Below are 24,947 nucleotides of genomic sequence, written 5' to 3'. Positions count from 1 at the left end.
GACTTCATCGACCGACTTCCGCTTGCCTCAAGAGAAAAATGGTGTGCCCGAACTGCTGAAAAAAAAAACAAGTCCAAAACAAACAAAAACGTCACAAAATGTCATCGTAATATATTCACGAACTGTTCCGTCTGGGATGCATGCGGACGCCACTAGGCAACAAAAGAGAAAAACAACAACATGCTGGAAATGTTACATAACAACAGGGTATAAATAAGCAGTCAAATCAGGCTGGGATTTTGAGGTCAGTCTTATGATATAGATAATACATTGTGTTCTGGAAAAGGTATGATGAAGAGAAGAGGGGGAATGCATTGATAATACTTATTATTATCTCATTCAGGTGCTGACAGTAAACCAAAAATGAGAAAGGACTAGGTTGTTGATGAGTTTTTGTTTTGCAATGTGTAAATTCAGTGAGTTTATGGTAGAGGTTGTTCAGTTTCCACTGTAGTTATGGTCCTCTGTACTGTTGCTTTGGCTTACAACTTTTTCTACCAAACTCGAGAAGTGTCATCTCTGATAACACTCTGGCTAATTGGATGTAAATGACGTCACGCTTGGGCGAGAATACGCCCCCTTGCTGCAGAGTGCAGATATCCATTCAGCCCCCCTCCCTCTGGTCAACAACACAAGCTGCACAGAGAAGCAAAATGGCCGATAGTAAACTAACCGACCTCACAGCGCTTTGCAACCACCAAGAGGTTATACATGTGTAGTTTACAGCGAAAACTACATTCGTACGAAGGGATATACGTTAACTGAATTTCTCGATTGTTAACATTTAGCCTTTTGGTGATGTTATTTCTTATTTGGTTTAGGCTTGAACTACCGTTAGATTGCTAAACTAGCTTTAGCTAAATAGGTCTGCAAGAATTTCACAAAGTACTTTATGTTTGATTCCTGAGGTGAGTAACTAAAACGATGTAACGTTAAGTTGTTCATTACAATGTTGTAAATTGTGTGTACAATTTTTTTTCTTCTATCCATGTTAAGTTATAAGCGACAGCTAACGTCAGTCAGCTAAGTTAGCTACAGAGAACGTCACTGAAGTTTTATCGTAGCTTCTTTGGCCTTGTCACTTCAGTCCAAAAGCGACAGTTGATTGTACAGACAAGTAATGTTATGAAGCAGTATTGTGTGTGTGTGTGTGTGTGTGTGCATGCATGAATAATTTGAGAAACGCAATCAATTCAATTTAACATTGCTATTAACTATTTTCGATTACCGCGGAGTACTCAACTAATCAACAGTATATATATATATATATGTGTGACCGATATGTATGGATTGTTTTTTTTAAAACTATGTATGGAGCTTAGCTTTGGGAGCTGGTTAGCAAGCCGGCAGCTGTACGTCGTGTTCCCTACTAGGCTTTACCTTTTGAGCGGCAGTTAACGACGTCAAATTCGCTCGCACGAAAGCGCTATCTTGCAGCTAGTTAATGTCAATACTATTTTGACAATTTAGCTAGATATGTTAACACACGTTTTGTGTCGTTACGTGACTTTATTCTCGCGGAGTCTGTTTCGTCCGGTTTTTTTTCAAGTCCAACGCCACCGGGTGTCCAGTTTGGGGCTACTCTGTGCTCGAGCTCGAGGCTGGAATAGGCCTTGGCAAACGTCAGCGCGATACCACCAGGCAAGCTTCTGCTAGCTGATTTGTATTAAGTGACACTAGCTAGCATAATGTAACGTTAGCTGTTATGGGAATTGTTTTTCATGAAATGCCGCGTATAGATCCACATATAAGTTTAACTAGTCAATAAATAGTTATAGTAAAAACGAACATTATATTGCTTGCTAGCTAGTTCTTAATCTGACCATTTTGAGCGGCTTAATTTGACTGCTGTCCTTAAATTGTATTTACAGACTAGACTACTACTTCGCAATTTGGACAAGCTCTTGTCCAAATTGCTAAAATGCCTCCCATAGCACAAACTTGCTTTGTTTACATTTCCCTTACATACACTCAAAAGACCCCACATTTTCAGCTTACTAGCGTTTTCAGTGGAGCGCTTTTGTAAAGCTGAGTCAAACAGGGGGACTAAAACGAAATGCCACCCCGTGATACCTGACCCCATCTAGCCAACTAGCTCGCTCTATCTTGCACACACTCACTTTCTCGCCATCTCTATTAGCTCGCTAGGCCTTGACCTACGTGACAATTAAATATTTCTACCAGCCAACGGGTTCTTTTATCTACCAGTCAGGTATTGCCCAGTCTTACATTTCCTCTCTGTTGATGTGCATGTGTTACATGTTTGGAGTTGTAATCTTTTGCTTGAAAATGAATAATTCAGGGTGGCTACCACAGATTGTTGCCAAGGTTGTCTGCTTAATACTATAGTTCTGACAATATTAACTAATTGTGTAAGAGTTCATTTTAATAAACTGTTGATAAAACGTTTTAGGCAAGTCGCAGGAAATGTATGTAACTTGATGTTGATGCCTATCGCCAAATGTCAATGCCCACATCCATTTAAATGTGTCCAGATAGGAGAATCAGGAAAGGGAACAGCAGTTCATGGAAGACAAGAAAAAGAAGAAAGAGGATAAAAAGAAAAGGGAAGCTTCCCAGAAGGTATATAATATCCACTTTTCATCTGGAAATGAGGCCTACATAATTCAGAGTGCTCTGGTATGTTCCTCAAAACAGAATTGTCTGGTGTTTGATCCAGTTTTATGGCCCATTGAAAATCAGAGCCACACTGTTCTGGCTGTGTTTTAGTCGTGACAGCAATAATGATTTACTTGGCTTGCGCACCATAGTTGCTTGCGGTATTAGCACTTGACATTCATTACAATAATGTATTGTCTGTTTCATGGCACTGACGGTCTTCTCTACTTTCAGGTGACTGAACAAAAAGTCAAAGGTAATTTTTTTGTTTTCTTTTGTTCTGTATATACAGTACCAGTCAAAAGTTTGGACACCTACTCATTCAAGGATTTTTATTTTTCTAAGTTGTAGAATAATAGTGAAGACGTCAACTCTGAAATAACTCATGGAATCATTTAGTAATCAAAGTGTTAAACAAATCAGAATATCATTTATATTTTAGGTTCTTCAAAGTAGCCACCCTTTGCATCTAACAGCTTTGCACACTTGACATTCTCTCAACCAGCTTCACCTGAAATGCTTTTCCAACAGTCTTGAAGGATTTCCCACATGCTAAGCACTTGTTGGCTGCTTTTCCTTCACTCTGAGGTCCAACTCATCCCAAACCATCCCAATTGGGTTGAGGTCAGGTGATTGTGGAGGCCAGATCATCTGATGCAGCACTTCATCACTCTCCGTCTTGGTCAAATAGCCCTTACACAGCCTGTAGGTGTGTTTTGGGTCATTGTCCTGTTAAAAAAAACAAGAGTCCCACAAACCAGATGTGATTGCGTATTGCTGTGGTAGCCATGCTGGTTAAGTGTGCCTTGAATTTGAAATAAATCAACGTCACCAGAAAAGCACCATCACATCACCACCATGATGCACGGTGGGAACCACGCATGTGGAGATCATCCGTTCACCTACTCTGCGTCTCACAAAGCCACGGCAGTTGGAACCAAAAATCTCAAATTTGGACTCCAGACCAAAGGACAGATTTCCACCGGTCTAATGTCTATTGCTCGTGTTTCTTGGCCCAAGCAAGTCTCTTCTTCTTATTGGTGTCCTTTAGTACTTTTTTTTTTTTAAAAAAAAAAAAAAATTATATATTCATTATTATTTAACTAGGCAAGTCAGTTAAAAACAAGTTCTTATTTACAATGACTGCCTAACCCGGACGACACTGGGCCAATTGTGCGCCGGTTTCTTTGCAGCAAGTCGACCATGAAGGCTGGATTCACACAGTCTCCTCCTCTTTGGGCTGCAATCTGAGGTACAGTTAACTCTAATGAAATTATTCTCTGCAGCAGAGGTAATGCTGGCAGTCCTCAATAGAACCAGTTTCATCATAGCGCTTGATCGTTTTTGACTACACTTAAATATTCTTAATGTTCCTTATTGACTGACCATGTCTTAAAGTAACAGTGGACTGGCATTTCTCTTTGCTTATTTGAACTGTTCCTGCCATAATATGGACTTAGCCTTATTTGGTGAAAGACCATCTTTTGTATACCACCCCTACCTTGTCACAACTGATTGGCTCAAATGTATTAAGAAGGAAAGAAATTCCACAAAATAACTAACACACCTATTAATTTCAGGTCACTACCTCATGAAGCTGGTTGAGAGAATTCCATGATGATAGCTTTGCGCAAAGGGTGGCTACTTTGGCGTCAGGTAGCCTAGTGGTTAGCCTAGTGGTTAGAGCGTTGGACTAGTAACCGGAAGGTTGCAAGATTGAATCCCCGGGCTGACAAGGTAAAAATCTGTTCTTCCCCTGAACAAGGCAGTTAACCCACTGTTCTTAGGCTGTCATTGAAAATAAGAATTTGTTCTTAACTGACTTGCCTAGTTAAATAAAGGTAAAGGGGGGGAAAAAACGTAGAATCTCCAATATAAAAATATCTAATTTATTTTTTTGTTTCTACATGATTCCATGTGTTTATTTCTTCGTTTTGATGCCTTCACTGTTATTCTACAATGTAGTTAATAGTAAAAATAAAGCAAAACCCTGGAATGAGTAGGAGTGTCCATACTTTTGACTGCTACTGTACATCTGTAACACTCCTTCCTTTCATCAAACAAGATAACGATGAGAGAGGAAAAGGCAAAGTTTATATTATGTTACATAACATTATGATTAGGATGCATTCCAGCTTTGACTTTATTGACTTGGTTCATTTGTTTCATTTTCCTTAAGTGCCAGAATCAACCAAGGCCAGCTCCACGCAGTCACTAGCCACTCCTGGCTCTGTGTCTCCCAGCCCTGGCCCCACTCCACCATCGTCCCCCTGCCCTGCAGCTGGGTTCGCTGTTCCTCCGGGTGGGAACAATGCAAACCGGGCGGCTGTGGCCAACGGACAGCCCCCCACCGGAACTCAGCGCTATATGCCCAGAGAGGTGCCCCCACGATTCCGCTGCCAGCAGGACCACAAAGTGCTTCTGAAGAGGGGCCAGCCACCACTGTCCTGCATGCTGCTCGGGGGAGTGAGCGGTAGGGGAGACGCACCCCCTCTTTCACAGGGAGATGCCCCCAATGCAACCACATCTGGATCCACAGGTGGGTCAACATTGAAATGAAAGGATGTGGTTTGGATCTGAAGTCAGCAGCTAAATTAATATTTGTCCAAGTGTAATTAACGTGCTGTTTTAATCTTCTTAACATGGTCCTCAAGTTACCAAAGTATGTTTGCTCATTATCTACAGATCCCAATCTGGGTTCACCTTCTCCTTCACCCCCTCACTCTTCACCCTCATCTTCAGTTGCTGCTTCTTCAACTTATGCAAATTCCACATGGGGGGTGGGCTCTGGCAGCCAGCCCCCTTCTCAGGGCTGGGAGAAGGTGATAGTGGATAAGAGTGACCTTGAAGAGTGGCCCAGCATTGTGGGTGGGGATAGAGTGGGTACCGAGGGAGCAGAGCTGGATGGCCCCAACAACAGTAGTGCCTCACGGACTGACAAATGCACCCAACAGCATCTGAGGACAGGAGGAGCAAGAGCTGGGAGTTCAGACAGTCCCTCCACACCCCACTCTTCCCCCTCGTCACTCACTGAATGTGTCCTGTCTGGTGTCGTGTGGGGCTCTTCCAGTCAGCCTGGAATTGGAGTGGCCGCAACAGCAACAACAGAGGGGCCAGTGCTCAACAATTCCAAAGTCTCCTTTCTTCCTGGGACTCAGGAGAGCCCTCTCAGTGGAATTCCTGGTGCCAACTTCAACCCTAATGCCAACCCTTCAGCCTGGCCTGCCCTTGTGCAGGATGGAACGACAGGGGTTGGTGCAGCTACCACCGAAGTTGTGCCCTCATCCATCACAACATCCTTCTCTGCCAGTACCACCCATACTCATCCACTCTCCTCTGTGAATCAAGCTAGCTATCAGCACCAACTCCATGAAATGCCTGCCAGGGATGGAGAACATCTCCATGGGGACTGGGGGGGATTGGGGCCGGAGCTTGGAGAAGGACCAAATCAAGGAGGCAGAGACCTTGTGGACAGTGGGGTTGTTGGAGGGCGCGAGCATCTCTCTGCCTCGTCATCCTCCTCCACAACCTCTTCCTCTTCATGGAGAGCTTTGCCTCCCCCCTCTAACCTCAACACAGGTGCCTCTAAGACTGATGGGTGGGACAGAGTAGGGGGAGATGCAGCTCAGGGGGAGGAGAAAGCTGGGTTGGCAGGAGATGAGGAGTGGGTCAGGGGAAATGATGTTAGCTCAAATACCCCAGTGGTATCTCAGGGAGCATGGGATGGGGCTACAGAGGAGGGTTGGGGCGGTACACAGGGGTCGACAGATGTCAGGGGTTCCAGCAACCCAGCAATAGGAAGTAGCGGTGGAGGCGAGAGCAGCAGTGGAGGTAGCGGTGGTGGTGGCGGCATATCCCAGGATTCTGCCTCACCAACATTTGCTACTATGACAACAGCTTGGGACAATCAGAAAGGGGGTGATGCTGTGGGGGAATGGGCAGGTCAAGGTGGCAGAGGAAGTGGAGACCCCTCATCCTCCAGTGGAGGAGGGTCCAGAGCTGGGAGTCACAATCGGAACCATGAGCATTACCGCCACCGCTCCAGCAACCCACCCCCAACCCTGAAGTGGCCTTACAGAGCATGCTCAGCCGGTCGGACCTGGATCCCAGGGTGCTGTCTAACACTGGATGGGGGCAGATCCAGGTACAGCAGAATGTGGCCTGGGACCTGGATACAGGAGCAGAAAGTCCAAATGAGGGAAGCAGTTCCCCTGCATTTCCATCTCAAGCTGTTAGTTCTACTGGTCGGGCATCTACTTACCCCGCAAGCAACCGCACAATGACTACTGATCCATCTGCTGGGGCCCATATGCCTACTATGATCACTGGTCCTGGCCCTGTACCTTCAAAGGGCGGCTGGGATGACGAGTCAAATTGTGCTCCACCATCCAACATGCAGAATTCAGCTCCCTCCAGGATGCCAGTGAAAGATATTGATGGCAGCCAGGGAAAGACTAGTGGAGCCTGGGGTGACGTCAGTACTTCAGAGAGCCATGGCAAAGGCTGGGGCAGTGAAGAGCAGGAGGGGAGAGACCGCAGAGGAGGCGGAGGAAGTAACTGGAGAGATTTCGGAGAACAGGGTGGCGGAAGAGGGAGTAGCTGGGGAGGTGGTCAGGAGGAGAAGGGGACTGCAGGGGGTTGGAAAGAGATGGGTAGGGAGGAAGGCGGATGGGGACAAAGAGGGGGAGGCAACTGGGCGCAGCGTGAACCCAAGACAGTCAGTGGAGGCTGGGGGGAAGGGAGGGGCAGAGGTGAAGGCAACACGGACAAAGGATCTTGGGGTAACATAGATGAGGGAGGCCCACAGAGGAGTTGGGGAAGTGGAGGGGACATGGGCGGCAAACCGCACCAGGACTGGTGCATGAAGCCGCATTCACCACAGATACCAAACAGCCAAGCGGCAACATTGAAAGCCCCAAATCAACAGCAACACCAATCACAAACCCAACAGCCACCAGGAGTCTTGTGCAGGTCAGGAGGTCCTCCCACCCAGAATCAGAACCAAAACTCGGGCTGGAATGCTGGCCCCATCCCTCAGATCCCTGTTGGGCCTGCTGAGGCCCCTGAGCCCAGCGGGTGGGAGGAGCCCTCCCCTCAGTCCATCATCCGCAAGATGGAGATTGATGATGGCACTTCAGCCTGGGGCGATCCCACCTGCTACAACAGCAAGAATGTGAACCTGTGGGATAAAAACAGTGCCCCCTCTGGTCAGCCACCACCACTTCAAGGCCAAACTCAACAGGGTACACCTACATCCGTACAACAGCCACCACCAAGGAGACAGCATGCGATCCCAGCTAACCGGGACTCAAACCCTGGCAATGCACCTGGAATGGGTAAGCTATGACCGATTTATTCCTTCGAAGGCCAACAACTGGCATTTCTGGCAGATTCTTTAATCTGATATTCTTTGTATTACCAGGCCCAGGTATGTGGGGAGGCGGTGGCAACCTCGTTGGACAATCTGTGGATAATGGCACTGCTTCCTGGGGGCAGACTTCTGATGCACCATCTGGCTGGGGAGACCCAGATAACTCAAGCAAAACTGCTGGTTGGGGAAACCCCTCATCTAAATCTGGTAAGACACTTCAAGGAGCTTTCATTGTAAAGCAAATGTGTTACTCCTCAGGACATTGCATGACCAATTTTTGCATATCCCATAGGTTCAAAGTCTGTGCAAGAGAGCTGGGGCAAAGGAGAGGGCCCAGTTCCAGCCTCTCGACACTCCAGTTGGGATGAGGAGGAGGACGTTGGTGGAGTTTGGAACAGCACAAGCTCACAGACCAGCAGCAACTACAACTCTGGTGGCTGGGGGCAAGGCCCCGGGGGAAAGAGAGGCAACATCAAGGTATTTTTGTGGTTAGGGTCTGCTTGCTCAATTTTGTTTCTATATCCTACGCTGTGGAACTATGAAAGGACATCTTTCTGATTGAGGGATTATGTTTAGCTACATTGCATGTTTCTGTTTATTCCCTAAAGGGTGGAGGTGGAGAGAACTGGATGAACCCAATGACACGACAATTCCAAAATATGGGACTCATGGTAAGCCCTATTAATTATGTCTCGGAAGAAAGGATGGTGACGAATATATTTTCATGCATGTTAACATTAGAAGCCTCCTCCCTAAGTTTTTTTTAAATCACTGCTTTAGCACACTCTGCAACCCGGATGTCCTAGTTGAATCCTGGCTTAGGAAGGCCACCAAAAACCCTGAAATTTCCATCCCCAACTATAACATTTTCTGACAAGATAGAACTGCCAAAGGGGGCTGAGTTAGCATGCAGAGTTATGTCTTACTATCCAGGTCTGTACCCAAACAATTTGAGCTTCTACTTTTTTTAAATTCACCTTTCCAGAAACAAGTCTCACTGTTGCACCTTGCTATAGACCACCTACTGACTCCAGCTGTGCCCTGGACAACATATGTGAGTTGATTGCCCACCAGCTTTCTTCAGAGCTGGTGTCGTTAGGTGACCTAAACTGGGACATGCTTAACCTCTCTGGGCAACCCGACGCGCTAGCGTCCCACCTTGCCAACAATAAATGCAAATGCGCTACGCCAAATGCTAATAGTACTCGTTAAAACTCAAACGTTCATTAAAACACACATGCAGGGTACTCAATTCAAGCTACACTCGTTGTGAATCTAGCCAACAAGTCAGATTTTTAAAATGCTTTTCGGCGAAAGCATGAGAAGCTATTATCTGATATCATGCAACACCCCGAAATACCTGAAGGGGACGTAAACAAAAGAATTAGCGTAGCCGGCGCTACACAAAACGCAGAAATAAAATATAAAACATTCATTACCTTTGAGCTTCTTTGTTGGCACTCCTATATGTCCCATAAACATCACAATTGGGTCTTTTTTTTTCTCGATTAAATCGGTCCTTGTATACCCAAAATGTCCATTTATGAAGACTGTGTGATCCAGGAAAAAACACTTTTCTAAACGCAACGTTATTTTTTTATGCCCCATTCAAATAATTTAGAACCAGGAACAGATATAGCCTGTGGTTCACTCCAGTTCTGACTAACATTAACCAGCACAAAAACATCCTGTGGCGTACGGCATTAGCATCAAATAGCCCCCGCAAAATGCAACTTTTCAGGGAAGTTAGGAACCAATATACACATTTAGTCAGTCACCAATTGTGCAAGTTCTCCCACTTAAAAAGATGAGAGGCCTGTAATTTTCATCATATGTACAATTCAACTATGACAGACAAAATTAGAAAAAAAATCCAGAAAATCACATTGTAGGATTTTGAATGAGTGTATTTGCAAATTATGGTGGCTTTGGACTTTGTCAATCACCACATTCTTATCGGCAGACTCGACAGCCTTGGCTTCTCAAATGACTGCCTCACCTGGTTCACCAACTACTTCTCAGAGTTCAGTGTGTCAAATCGGAGGCCCTATTGTCTGGGTCTCTGGCAGTCTCTATGGGGGTGCCACAGGGTTAAATTCTCGGGCCTACTCTTTTCTCTGTATACATGAATGATGTCGCTCTTGCTGCTGGTGATGCTCTGATCCACCTCTATGCAGACGACACCATTCTGTATACTTCTGGCCCTTCTTTGGACACTGTGTTAACTAACCTCCAAATGAGCTTCAATGCCGTACTACTCTCCTTCCGTGGCCTCTAACTGCTCTTAAATGCAAGTTAAACTAAATGCATGCTCTTTAACCGATCGCTGCCATCTGTCCAGCGTCACTACTCTGGGCGGTTCTGACTTAGACGATGTGGACAACTACAAATACCTAGGTGTCTGGTGAGACTAAACTCACATTAATCTTGAAGCTAGGGGGGACTATTTTTACGTTTGGAAAAATAACGTTCCCAAAGTAAACGGCCTATTTCTCAGGACCAGATGCTAGAATATGCATAGAATTTACAGATTAGGATAGAAAACACTCTAAAGTTTCCAAAACTGTCAATTTTGTCTGAGTTAAACAGAACTGATATTTCAGGCTAAAACCTGAGGAAAATCCAATCAGGAAGTGCCCCTGTTTTTGAAATCTCTCTGTTCTTATGCATCCCTATTGCGCATTTAAAGGGATATCAACCAGATTCTTTTTTCTGTCCCTAAGGTGTCAACAGTCTTTAGACACAGTTTCAGGCTTTTATTTTGAAAACTGAGCGTGAAGGACCACATTGCGTAAGTGGACAGGTGGGGGCTCTCAGAATGAGTTGGTGAGCAATTGAGTAAGACGGCCATTGTTCCTCCCGCTGTTATGGAAAAAGCTACACACTCGGTTGATATATTATCATATATATATATATATATATTTATTTATTTATTTTAAACTACCTGAGGAATGATTATTAAAAAAACGTTTGACATGTTTATGTGGACATGAAGACTTTGGAATTTCCGTCTGCGTTGTCGTGACCGCTCTTTCCTGTGGATTTCTGAACATAACGCGACAAACAAACGTCGGTATTTTGGGTATACAAATAATCTTTATGGAACAAAAGGAATATTTGCTGTGGAACTGGGAGTCTCGTGAGTGAAAACATCCGAAGATCATCGAAGGTAAACGGTTAATTTGATTCCTTTTCTGATTTTCGTGACCAAGCTTCCTGATGCTAAGTGTACATAATGCTATGCTAGGCTATTGATAAACTTAAACAAACGCTTGGATTGCTTTTGCTGTAAAGCATCATTTCAAAATCTGAGACGACAGGGTGATTAATAAATGGCTAAGCTGTGTTTTCCTATTTTATTTTACCTTTATTTAACCAGGCAAGTCGGTTAAGAAAAAATTCTTATTTTCAATGACGGCCTAGGAACAGTGGGTTAACTGCCTGTTCAGGGGCAGAACGACAGATTTGTACCTTGTCAGCTCGGGTGTTTGAACTTGCAACCTTCCGGTTACTAGTCCAACGCTCTAACCACTAGGCTTCCCTGCCGCCCCTATATCGCACTTGTTTTTTCGTGAATATGAATGTTTTCTAGTAATATTATTTGACTGTTGCGCTATGCTATTCAGCGTTGCTGATGACAATTATCCCAGATCTGGGAGGGGTGGTTCAAAGAGGTCACATTAAGCATCCCCAATCCAAATTGCATCTAAAATCGGCTTCCTATTTCGCAACAAAGCCTACTTCACTAATGCTGTCAAACATACCCTCATAAAACTGACTATCCTACCGATCCTCGACTTCGGCGATGTCATTTACAAAATAGCCACAAACACTCTGCTCAGCAAACTGGATGCAGTCTATCACAGTGCCATCCGTTTTGTCACCAGAGCCCCATTTACTACCCACCACTGCGACCTGTATGCTCTTGGTGATATGCCCTCGCTTCATATTCATCGCCAAACCCACTGGCTCCAGGTCATCTATAAGTCTATGCTAGGTAAAGCCCCGCCTTATCTCAGCTCACTGGTCACCATAGCAGCACCCAACCGTAGCAAGCGCTCCAGCAGGTATATTTCACTGGTCACCCCCAAAGCCAATTCCTAATTTGGCCGCCTTTCCTTCCAGTTCTCTGCTGCCAATGACTTTGAATGAATTGCAAAAATCACTGAAGCTGGAGATCCATATTTCCCTCACTAACTTTAAGCACCAGCTGTCAGAGCAGCTCACAGATAATTGCACCTGTACATATCCCATCCAACTACCTCATCCTCATACTGTTATTATTTATTTATTTGCTCCTTTGCACCCCAGTATTTCTACTTGCACATCTTTCACTCATGTTTAATTGCTAAATTGTAATTATTTTGCCACTATGGCCAGTTTATTGCCTACCTCCCTTACCTCATTTGCACACACTTTTATATAGACTTAAACTTGATTGTATTATTGACTGGATGCTTGTTTATTCCATGTGTAACTCTGTTGTCGCTTTGCTTTCTTGGCCAGGTCGCAGTTGTAAATGAGAACTTGTTCTCAACTAGCCTACCTTGTAAAATAAAGGTGTTATAAAAAACATGCAGCTCTCGCTTTGATCTCAAACCAACCCTATCAAACACAGTCCAGTTCAAAGTAAATGGCACAGATCCATATATGGCAATGGACTATTTGCATATAGAGCTACTGCAGCCCTGATATGTTTATGCCGCACCGGGCTGTGTAGCGTACGGGCTGAGTAGTGAGTGTCAATGCAATCGAATTCTACTCCAATGCGTTCTGCCTACATTAACATTTCTTGCATAGTTTTTGTTTTGGTATGTTACATTGAAAGTGGCTAATATTGCATTGATTTGATCATACTTGCCATAGTAAAGGAATACGTTGATGGTGTTAACAAGAAACTCTAGAACAGTGTACACCAACCTTTTCTGAGTCAAAATATAAGCTGATGTTTGTGCAGTAAGCTATAGGCCCAATACGTTATCACCACATTAGCTTTGCTTGAATTGCCCTGCCAATGCATTTTTGTTCGGGCCATTAGAAAATATATATATATATTTCAAAGTTTGATGTAGGCTATATGATCACACTGGTAATAGATCCATTGTTGTATTACTTGTGAGACATGGCTGCGTGAGCACACATTTAATAATTAGCTTTTTAGTTTACTGTTCTTATGGGGCCGGCATCTGATGTTAAGTCTCAGCGGAGGGAGGAGCAGCTTACAGAGACTGCCTCTTAACATCCCTTGGGTCTCCCTTTCCTCCACTGACCAAAAAGGGACACGGTCTTCCAGCTGATTGCAAAACTCGAATTCCACCGCATTATTGCACAAATACATATTACTCCTATGAACAGAGAAAGGGAAATATTAGTCTTTTAAAACTACCAAAGACGCTAATAATAACGCAGCTCTCTATAGCTACTTCCCTACTCATTCATTACTGCTGCAGTGCATGTTGTAGCACTGAGTGGAAATTGGATGAACTCTCATTTCGTGGCTTCTAAGTGTTGACAGCGCTGAGTTAAACTTGAACCCACTCATAAACTCTTTGCTATATTCGTTGGGTCTCTCTGGTCATGGTTTTGAAAACTCGTAGTATCAACTTTGCTGTAGCTTCCTTTTATGCCTGCTACGTTACTGCAAACATGGTCATCTGAGCCATCCGATTGGCCAGTGGCAGACGTATAGTGCACTTTTCTCTCTGGGCCCACCGGGAAGGCAGAGATTGTGCCTGAAGAAACATGAAATGGTTCAAAATGGCAACAGTTCACCTACCCGGTGCACAGGGCAGCTGATTTGGGTGTGCCTACCGCCAACAGTGGTAAAAATAGGAACACATTGCTTAATCGTTAGGTTTTTATTTGGTGATCGACTAGGAATCCCTTTACGATCAACTGGTCGATCATGATTGACCGGATGGTGACCACTGAACTTTCTAGAGCAGTGAAGCTCAATCTTGTGCATCTCTCTGTGGGTTGATATTCCCGTGTGGAAGTCCCAGGGAGCTGTGTGGCATGTGCACAGTTTAGAGGGACCATTGTTTAGCACTGCTCGAGTCAGCCAGTTGCTGTCAACACCTTACAGCTACATTAAAGTAAATCATAATTTTGGAAAAACATAATGCCATCTGACCATTTACCTTAGCAAGCCAGATAATTTTATGTTAGCCTGCTAGCTAGCCAATCACCACTGTCGACATGGCTAAGTAGTAAGCCAGAGAACAACTAGTCTAGCACAGGGAGGAACCCACACACAAAAAAAGCCAGGAGATATAAAGGGAGCGGAGACTTAACAATTTACGGCTGAGTTAGCTACCAAAGAGCCAAGGAGAGGGAGAGTCTGCATGCTAATCCAATAGTGATTTATAGTGCGGTAAATCCACATTGACACGGTTTATCTCATCACTGCTGACACTCGATGTACCAGTAGGAAATAGAGCAGCAGGACGGTCTGGGGGGCCGGAACATATTTTTTTATTTATTTTACCAGGTAAATTGACTGAACACATTCTCATTTACAGCAACGACCTGGGGAATAGTTACAGTGGGGAGGAATGAGCCAATTGTGAACTGGGGATTGTTAGTTGACCGTGATGGTTTGAGGGCCAGATTGGTAATTTAGCCAGGACACTGGGGTTAACACCCCTATGATAAGTGCCATGGGATCGTAAATGACCTCAGAGGCAGTGGTATGCAGGGTGGTATAATGCTGGCTGATAATTACAAATCATTTGTAGTCTGCAAATGATCCACGATAAGCCCAAACCGATATGTTTGACTAAAACACTCATTTCAAACCTTGCTTACATTTTTATACAATCAGTCTTTTTATTATGCCTAGGAATACTTGGAACAGATTTCCAAAATTTAAAAATCACTTAACTTATTTATTGGTGTTTTTATAGTCTTATGTCCAACAATAAACCATAGACATTTTTTTAATTATTTGCACACAGAACTTGCCCCAAATAAGGCCACCAGTTGGGGAACCCTGAAATAGAGCTTGCAGGCTTCACAAACAACGCTCGGCACAACACCTGGTTTCATTGTGAATCCTGCCTTCCACTGGTTATACTAAGCCATCGAAGTCCTCCGGGGTGAAATGAGCACCGCATACAGTAGATGTGCGCACGGTTCCCATACTCCACCAAACACACAGGAGTAGAGGCGTTTCAGTTTTTGGCATTAATTTATATGGTTTCTTATTAGTGGATGCACATAGTATCTCACCATGATTTGGAATGTAATTACATGCTAGCTTGTCTAGTAGCAAACGTTAGCCAACTGGAACTAGCTAGGTAGCATAGATTCTCAAGATGATATTCTGAAGAGGTTTTAAATAACGCTAAAACATAAGTGTTTGTAGTAATGGTTAACCAGATCGTGACTACTAAGTCTTTGATCACTCTTACTTTGAGTAAAAACTGACGCTTAACTACTCTTTTAATAGGGCGAGGACTTGAGTCTTGATAAAAAGTTGGAAGGAGATAAGAGAGGGATGAACGACTACAGCTGTGAAATGCGGAGAGGAGGAAGAGGTGGCGGAGGCTACCGTATGCCCAGTTCCAAAGACATGGGGCCTGGAGACATGGGACCTTACAGTGACAAGGTAAGTGAGTCATACTCCTGTCAAGCGGTTCAAGGTGTCCTTGAAGCTGTGCTAAGCAGTGTTTGCATGGTCTGTCGATTGGCCTAGGTGGAGGAGGCTAGATATGTTGACCCTATCATTAGCTAGCCAGCTAACATCAACTAGCTTTTTTTGTCAACTAACTTTATAGATATTTTCATTTTATCAGCTCTCACTGTTCCTTTTTATCATTTTTTCATTTTTAACTGTACTCTTCTGTATTTCGTTCCAGATGGGTGGTCATGGTTTATTTGGTGGCAGCGGTGGGATGCCTCCGTCTCGGGGAATACGCCAGTCTGGGATGCATCCCATGAACCCCTCCCAAGGGTTACGCGGACAAGTCCCTCATCAATTCTTGTCTGCGCAGGTACGTTGCCTGTGTTGTACCTCGTGAATATTAATGTTTATTTAGAAAGTTGTTCCACGTTGGGTATGAGCAGGTGCTCCAAAAGTCAATAAGAATATATTTTCTAGCTTGTCTTTAGACTACCATTTTGGAATATTGGCCATGTTGTCTAACAGAACTCTACATTCTATATCCAGAGAGCATTTTTCTTTCTCCAGTGTCCACAATGCTAATACACTTTTTTCACGTCACAGGTGCCGGGTCCCATGCTAAAGCAGATACCCTCTCCTGGCAGCAGTGTTGGAGGAGTAGGTGTCGGAGGAGGGGTGTTCCCACCTCAGCTCTCGCCACAGCAACTTGCCGTGCTTAGTAACATTTACCCTCATGTGCAGCAATTCCACCTGGTAAATATCGTCTCCGCCTCGATGTCGTTGTTCAGGCCGTCTGAACCGTTTATCACAATTTTCAAAATTGCTCAGTAATTCAAATGATCTTGTATTGATTGGATATCAAGTAATTGCAACTGTAAAACTGCTACTACACTAGCTCTCTCAGTGGAATAGAAAGTAAAACTACTTTGTGCCTGCCAACCCCCCCCCCCAGGCTTGTCAGCTCCTTCTGCAGCAACAGCAGCAGCAGCAGCTCCTGCAGAACCAGAGGAAGTTGCCCCAGCCTATACGCCAGCAGACTGATCCACAGCAGGTACTGAACGTCCCATAGTAGTGTAGCGCCTTATCACTATACCTATAGCAGTTCGGACTAATTTAAATATTAGATGCAGTAGTTGTGCTAGACTTTCAGTATGTAGTAGCTTTCTAGCCAGCTTGTCTTTAGTCTCTTGATGCAGTGTTTGTGTACATATTTTTCAGTCTTTTCTCTTACCCTATGTCACCATAGCTGGCTAGGATCATGGCTATTCTGCAACAACAGAGACAGCAACAACAACAGGGAGTGGTAGGCGGAGGCATTGGGAGCTCCAAACTGTCCCCATCTCTTGGAGGGGCACCAAAACAGCCGATGGCAGACTCGATGCCTCACCCTGGTATGGGTGGGCCCTTGTCAGATCTTCATGCCAAAACACAGGCTATGTACTCTGGTAAGTTGCTTAGGTTTGGTCTTCATTATTATCTCTCTAACACATTTCAGTCCAATCTGTCAGTTTAGAGCAGTCTACTCAGTATGACGTCAAAGGCAAACCATTACGAAATCATATCCAACTAATTTGTGTAAACAGTAGCTCGTATATCACTGTTGCCGTGACGAAAGTCTTTCATTTAAATCACCTAGCAGCTATTCCGTGATGTTCGATTTCAGGGGGATTACACTGGCCCAAGTTTTATCAACACAGCCATCTTTGCTCATGACTGCAGTGAATGAACCATCTGACCATGTTTTTTCTGTTATATCAGGTCTTGCTCCCGGAGGCAATCTGTCTGGGCTGGAGCTGGGCTCCATGGTGGGGGGAGTGAAGGATGGAGGAGGGCAGCAGTCCCGCTTCAAATGGATGATGGAGGGTCACTCTCCGGCCCCCTCTCCCCCAGATACAGCCCATCACAAGAATGGTGAGTCATTAAAATCCAATGTCTTGCTAATTACATGAATAATCATACCAATATAAAGCCATAAGAGGAAATGCCATGTCAAACTGACAAATGATTTGTATTTCTGTTTTTGTCTTGTGTGCTATTGCAGGTCCTTTACCCATGCCCATGAAAGTTCGAGAGGGCTCCCCATATTCACAGTATGAGTTGCTCGGAGTTGATGGGTTGGGAATGACCCCTCAGGGCCCTTCTGACAACTGGCACCGTACCCCTGGAAGCAAGATGGGCACAATGACTGGGACATCCAGCTGGCCCCCAGGTAAACTGCTTTCAGTACCCCAAGTTCCTAATGCACAATTTTGAAATGCACATATGAAACATTGTAGTTGCAAAAAATGTCAATATTGCCAGGCTCAGTAGTCTTCCCTGTGTTTTCTGTGGTGACAGAGTTCCAGCCTGGAGTGCCCTGGAAAGGCATCCAGAGTGCCGACCCGGAGTCGGACCCGTACATGACCCCTGGCAGTGTGCTGGGCTCCCATGGACCCTCCAGCCTCAGTGACTCTGACCACCAGTTACTGCGAGACAATACAGGTACTCACTGTTTAATCACTGCTTCTGTATAAGTATTGAATGAGATTAAACCTTTTGGCACACCTTGGGCTGTTGCAGTGACCGTATTACTGGCGGTCACGAGGGCAGTCAAACTGCCTGGTGGGAAAAGCATCCTCCATTTGCTATTGAAGTGCATAGATTACTTTTTAAAATTATTTTTTTATCCCGCTGCCCCTGTTTTGGTACAGGTGCAATGGTCCGTTCTAAATCAAAACAAATTTCACCAATATATGTTATTTAGAATATGTAAAGACCAGATTAAATCAAGAATAGTCTGATGGGGGGACAATTAGGGTTGCAAAGCTTCTGTAAATTTCTGGACATTTTCCGTGGGAAGTTGAGCCCTGGAATTTTGCTTACATTCGTCAAAAAAGTTAGCTTATAACAGTGAACCTTTTTTTTTGTAGGATACATATAAGGCAATTGTAGGTCTTGTGGCATATTTTGGTTAAACTATCCCCAATTCAATGGAATTGCAACCCTCTGCATGCACAGTGCATTCTTCCATCACATGTAGAGCTGATTCTCAAGATCTTGCACACTAATGAGATTCTGTTGAACCCACACTACTACACTGTCTGAGCCAAGGACTACATGCTTTCTGGTAAGTTTTCATTACTGTACTGGTTGGGGTGGATATATTTTATGACATACATGATTTTTTATTAACTAGTAAGTAGTAGCCTATAGCAAAGTGTTTAAATTATTTCTAACTTGTTAGCAATTCCTGCTAGTTAGTTTGTGTTTCCATGTGGATTTTAGTTTGCTTGAGCCTGTTAACTGGGGAGTGTTAATTCACCTGTTTCCATATGTTTCATTTTAAACCATTTATCTTACTAAGGAGTTGTTTAATCTAACTGCTTAACAATTCTGTGTACAGATAAATAGTATGTTTTTATTTACTCTTTTTTTCTTTTTTTTCTAATCTTTACAGGAAAATGCCACAGGCACTATCTGATGTGTGGAGACATTTCACTGCAGCTAATGTAGAAGGAAAAGCTGTGTACATTTGCAAGTACTGTGCCAAATTATATGTGAAGAATGCAACAGATGAAGAATAATTTGGCCAAGTGCATAAAGTTCCCTCACTGCTCACAACAAGCAACCTCTGACAAAAGTACCTCTACTTCTATTCGAGGTGAAAATGACAAATCAGACATCTTAACGATAGCAACAGCTCATGGTCCTCCTGGAATCAGGTTTTTTGACTCAATGGAGGAATGTAGTCAGAGATGCTGATGAATGTCTTGCTGGAGCTGTGTATGCAACTGGTTCACCTCTGATGCTCAAAGGCAATGTCTATTGGAAGAGATTTCTGAATGTCCTTCGCCCAGCATACACCTCTCCAGGGCAGTACCAAAAAAATAGGTACTGTTTCACTGTTTCTCCAAGCAGAGGAAACTGCAGTTCTGAAATGCTTCAAAAAGCGTGAAGACTTCTGCCAGAAGCCCATACACGCCGCAGCGTACATGTTGGAGCCCAAGTATGCTGGCAAGAGCATCCGGTCTGTTGCAGAGATCAACAAGGCCTACGGTGTCATCACTACCTTGGCCTGGATGAGAGAGAGGTTCTTGGCATTCTGACGAAGTACACTTCCAAGCAAGGGCTTTGGGATGGAGATTCAATATGGCAGTTGTGCCAACATTTCATCAGCCACCTGGTGGAAGGGACTTTGTGGATCTGAGGCTTTTTCCCCTGTTGCCTCCACCATCCTCCAAATCTGACTAATATTAGCCTCCTCAGAGCGCAACTGGTCCTTGTTTGGGAACATGCACACCAAAGTACTCAACAGGCTGACCAATACAATGGTTGAAAAATTGGTGGCCATCCGGGCAAATTTGAGGCTTTTTGAACCTGACAATGAGCCATCCACAAGGTTGGAAAGTGACAGTGAAGATGAGGCCTCAGTCTGTTCAAGAGGTGGACATTGAGGAGGTCTGGGAAGAAGACATGGAAGCCTGAGAGGAAGACAACCAAAGCTTTAGTTTCTAGACTATAATTTTACAGATGAATGTTGAAAATGTTTTTGGGAGATGCAATGGATCATTGGGGATCATTCAATATTCCCTTTTGTTCAGTGAAAACATCCCATGTGAAGAGTCAATTCATTGAATTCAACTTCAATTCGTAACTAAAACATTTGTAATTCTATTGAAAGGATTTAATAATTTACAATTGTCTACTAATGGTAAGGTTTGTTTCTGTCTCCATATTATATGGTAAATATATCCATTAGATTGAAGACTTATTTTATCAAATCAATTCTCTAATTATTATTACGTGATTAAACTAATCATGTAAATGTAATTAACTAGGAAGTTGGGGCACCAAGGATAATCTTCAGATTACAAAGTTAAAAAGGTATTTTATCTGAAGTCTTCTAGTTAATGAAATATTCCTTACCTCACGTTAGTCTCATGTTTATAATGTATAAACAGAGTTATGGTAATGTGGCTGTATTGTCTTTCATGGGGTCACAAACATGAAACAAAACAGACCGGGTCGTAGCTGGCTTCTCCACCGACTGTTTACGCATTCTCCAAAACATGGATATTTTTCTGTGATGTAGAAGAAATTCATTTGTTCTACTGTGAAGCTCTCTCTCTATATACTGCATGGACAGGAGTCTCCTCAAGGAATGTATGACCTGAGATAACAGAACATGTATGTAGGAGAGCGAAAGAGAGGGATGCCACGATCTATACCCAGAAAGGGCCACGTCATGACACACGTTTCAATGGTATTAATATTAATTTGTATATATTCCCCAAAATGTGCAACCCTATTGACAAAGTTAGCCTATCAGTTTTAAATTATCACTTGTGAAAATGTTTTAATAAGGTTTGTATCACAACTAAAGTGGTCAAATAACTTCTTCAAATGAAGCATATTAATCTGCTTTAAAAGGGGTGTATATGAGCAGCGAGGGAGTTCGCATCCCCACAACTGGGGATGCAACAGCACAGGTAGCGTCATTCTCTGATATGAACAACTTTAAGGTCTAGTCCAATAGTTGAGACTGAGCTGCTAACCAAAGCTCTGTAAATTGATTGAAATGAGCTATGTTTCCCTTGTGTTCTGGGGAACACTACAATCCTGGCAGAGTTTGTGAGTGAGGAGGAAGTGGCTCTTGACACATCCTATCTCTCTGTTGCAGGGCCAAACCCCTCCCTCAACACCTTGCTGCCTTCACCAGGTGCCTGGCCCTACAGTGCCTCAGACAACCCCCTTGGCAATGCACACAGCACAGGTAGTGACATTCTCTAATATATGAACAGCGTTAAGGTCTTGTCTAATATTTGAGAGAATGAGCTGCTAACCAAAGCTCTGTAAATTGATGATATATTGAAATTAGCTGTTTCCCTTGGTCATTTATTTTGGTCTGTTGAAAGTTGTGCTTGTTTCCTCAGCAAAGTACTCTGACTACAAACCCAGCTGGCCCCCAGAGCCCATTGGACACAATAAGCCGTGGAAGACCAGTCGCATCAGTTCCCAGCTGCCACGCCCCCCTCCTGGACTGACCAGTCAGAAACTGGCCTCGACATCCCTATGGGGCAGCGGAGCCCCGCGTTTGACCAGGGGCTGGGGAGAGGGCGGGGGCAGTCAAGATTCAAGATTTGGGACAGGTAATATTACATATCTGAATCAACCCTGTAGTGATTTTAACTGTTTCCTGGCTAACTTGATACAAAACCATTTATAGCTGTTGGGTTTTCAGAACTCATTGTAGTAAGATATTTATTAGATACTGGCTTTACAACAGAAAAAGATTGAAAGACTACCCTTTGTTTCTGACTGCCCTCTTTCTCTCCTCCGTAGGCTCAGCGTGGAATGATGGTGTGGCCTCCAGAGGCAGCTGCTGGCTACTGCTCAGCAATCTCACCCCTCAGGTACAGATGGAGAGAATTGATAAATACGTTAGCACTAGCACCTATGAGCAGGGAGGGAATGGGGGGGCTATGGATTATGTTGTGGGTGATTTGGAATTTTATGTTTTCTGACCCATCATCGAAGTGGAATTTATCACAGCTATTAAATAAAATGGCCATTGAGAGAGAGGTGGGTGTGAATTTCTTCTTCATCAGCATTCACCTTCAGTGTATCCTATGCAAGTGAGCCGGTGTCATGCGTGACCCAAGTGTAATTGGATTGTGAAGTTGGCTGATCCATTTAATCAATTAAGGATTGCATGAATGAAGTTGGCATGAAAGGGCTGCTAAGGGAAAAACAGAATGGGGAAATGTTTAATTCCACTGCCCACCCTTTTACAGTCTCACACTTCCCCACCACAGACACACTGGTATCCCACTAAGTTTTTTTTGTTCTCCTACAGATTGACGGTTCCACACTACGGACTATCTGTATGCAGCACGGCCCCCTGCTGACCTTTCATCTCGGCCTGACCCAGGGCAGCGCCCTGATTCGTTACAGCACACGTCAGGAAGCAGCCAAGGCCCAGGGTGCACTGCACATGTATGCTTCTACCCCTCTACATACTAACAAACGCTGTGCTGCTGCCTAGTGTAATGCTAAATGACTGTAATTAAATATTTACAAATTCGTCCTAATGTTAGCTCCATGCAGCATGTTTTTTATTTTTATTTTTTATGTTACCTTTAATGCTGAATTGGAGCCTGATGGCCATTCAGTTAGTACAATTTCTACTACTTCACCTGTTTTACTAAAGGACACTGACATATTTTGTTTTCTCCAGGTGTGTTCTGGGGAACACCACAATCCTGGCAGAGTTTGTGAGTGAGGAGGAAGTGGCTCGCTATTTTGCACATTCCCAGGTTGGAGGTGCGGAGGGGCCAGCCCAGGGGCAGGGGCGGCCCAGGGCTCGTCAGGAACGCACACAGTGGTGGGCAACAGCGGAGGGGGCTCCCCGGGGAGTGAACGAGCAGCAATTGGAGCAGGAAACAATTTGGGTGGAAACAGCGGTGGAGGAGGGGTTCTGGGTAGTGTGGGGCCTTCCAGCTCCGGCTGGCAAAGTTTGGATGGTACGGGCAGCTCTCCGGAGGCCACCTCAGCCCAAGGTCCTGGGCTTGGTATTTTTGCTCAGTGGAGCGCCAAGGGGGTAGGGGGTGGGGTGGGACGGGTAGAGGCAGGGAGGTCTGGGCTCTGGGGTGGGGTGACCCCAGGTTACTCCAGCAGCAGCTTGTGGGGTGCACCCCAAATGGAGGACAGGCACCAAATGGGCAGCCCAGCTGCCCTGTTGCCTGGTGACCTGCTGGGAGGAGGGGCTGACTCCATCTGACACACCTTCACATAAGTATATATTTAGACACACGACACACTGGGAAACACAAATACATATATATAAGTGACTAAATATAACCACGTAAACACACACATACATATATAAATGACTAAATATATCCACGTAAACACACAAGCAGAAATGTGAGACATGCTTACACACATTCTCATGGCCAGACTTAAGCTATTCTATAAACAAATGCAGGGACTGTTAGACGTGTAAGGCCTTTTTCCACAGATGAAGATTTCAACTGCTAGACTTGAACCTGAAAAATTAGTCTGTCGGTCTGAGAGACTGGCTGGATTGCATTGTGCTTAGTAGGTGATTTGATGACAGACTTACATGGACATGCACACACCAAATACAAACTAGCCTTTGGACAGATGGGCACTGTAACAGCATTACTCGCATCATATAGGAAAACTATGTGATGCAGGACAACCTGCAGTTTCCATTCATGCCCCTTATGGAGACTGAATCAAAACATGTGCAAACACACCGCTCTGATTGATGACAACTATCTTATTGTGTATGTTAGTTTCTGTTTTGTATGGTTGTTTTTATTTTGAACAGTGGAATACTGAAATGTAATTGTTCCTTTCAAATGCTGACCTCCTACTGTTGTTTTTCTCTCAATCACGTTTGTTACTGTTACTATGATAATTGTTGAAACTCTGGCAGTATGAGGGAACATTGCATTTCTCAGAGAGTGGGATACTGTGTGTGTGCGTGTGAGAAGGAGACCAAGTGATAAACCCCTGTGCGTGAATGTGAGGATAATGTAGTGTGTATGTTACTGCCTGTCATGATTAGTGTGCGAGGCTGCTTACAGAAGGTCTAAAAATCTGTTTTGAGTACATTCGGTATACTGCTGACTGTGTTCAAGAACATTGGCACTAAATGCTTAGTTTTTTTTTCTCATTTTAAGATTATTTTTTTTGCAGACTGTCTTTTTTATTGTCCGAACTGCAATAATAAATTTTAATGATACAAAGAGCTGAAGGCATATGTATTGAGAAAAAGGACATGCCAAATCTTATCAAACTGTGGAGTGGTGGGGGGTTGTTTACAAGACACAGAAAAGAGTTACCGTGTGTTTATATGTTTTGTTGTGTATCGTTTTAAATTAAGACAGGCTTTAACACTCCTGTTCAGTGTTTCGTTTTGAGATTTTACAAATAAATTTATTTAAACAGAGAACAAGATTACTAATAAAGATGAAAGTATTGGCTTCTACTTGTCTTGTGGTCATTGAGAATTGTCCATCTATACAGAATGGTCTCTTCAGGTGTCCCAACACCGTTCACACACGGGTTCCTGTGTCCACTCCACCTCGCGCACACACTCAAATAAGCCGGTGTCCATCTGCTATGCCATCTTAACCAATTTACTGTACAAGCCACACAGCCTGTAAGAAGCATGCACTGCTCCACTGAGCTATCATTTGCGGTGCAATTAGTATGACAGTATGGAGTATTTAAATCCTGTATGTGAAAAACCAGAGATGGGCAACTTTGATGGGGGTGGGGGCCACAAAAAAATCTGTACTCGTGGCTTGCGGGTCCACACGT

The 24,947-nt window shown here is 44.1% G+C and overlaps 1 protein-coding gene across 1 annotated transcript; it reads left to right on the top strand.

The window, feature by feature from the left end:
* The first annotated feature begins 592 nt into the window (after window positions 1-592).
* LOC135555549 (trinucleotide repeat-containing gene 6B protein-like) lies at window positions 593-24,612 on the top strand. Its single transcript, XM_064988074.1, is given in 24 exon segments — window positions 593-908; window positions 2,496-2,583; window positions 2,854-2,875; window positions 4,799-5,158; window positions 5,362-6,668; window positions 6,671-7,955; window positions 8,042-8,197; window positions 8,283-8,467; window positions 8,599-8,661; window positions 8,976-9,044; window positions 15,441-15,599; window positions 15,850-15,984; window positions 16,218-16,367; window positions 16,567-16,665; window positions 16,861-17,059; window positions 17,373-17,525; window positions 17,656-17,823; window positions 17,952-18,095; window positions 21,274-21,366; window positions 21,527-21,742; window positions 21,936-22,006; window positions 22,450-22,589; window positions 22,831-22,925; window positions 22,928-24,612. Coding segments are annotated over 23 exon segments (5,772 nt in total). The 5' UTR covers window positions 593-908; window positions 2,496-2,526; the 3' UTR covers window positions 23,374-24,612.
* Window positions 24,613-24,947: the final 335 nt, after the last annotated feature.

The sequence above is a fragment of the Oncorhynchus masou genome, chromosome 15, assembly GCF_036934945.1.
Source record: "Oncorhynchus masou masou isolate Uvic2021 chromosome 15, UVic_Omas_1.1, whole genome shotgun sequence".
Taxonomy (NCBI): domain Eukaryota; kingdom Metazoa; phylum Chordata; class Actinopteri; order Salmoniformes; family Salmonidae; genus Oncorhynchus; species Oncorhynchus masou.
Note: the sequence above shows the minus strand (reverse complement) of the source record. Positions and strands in the feature narration are given on the sequence as shown.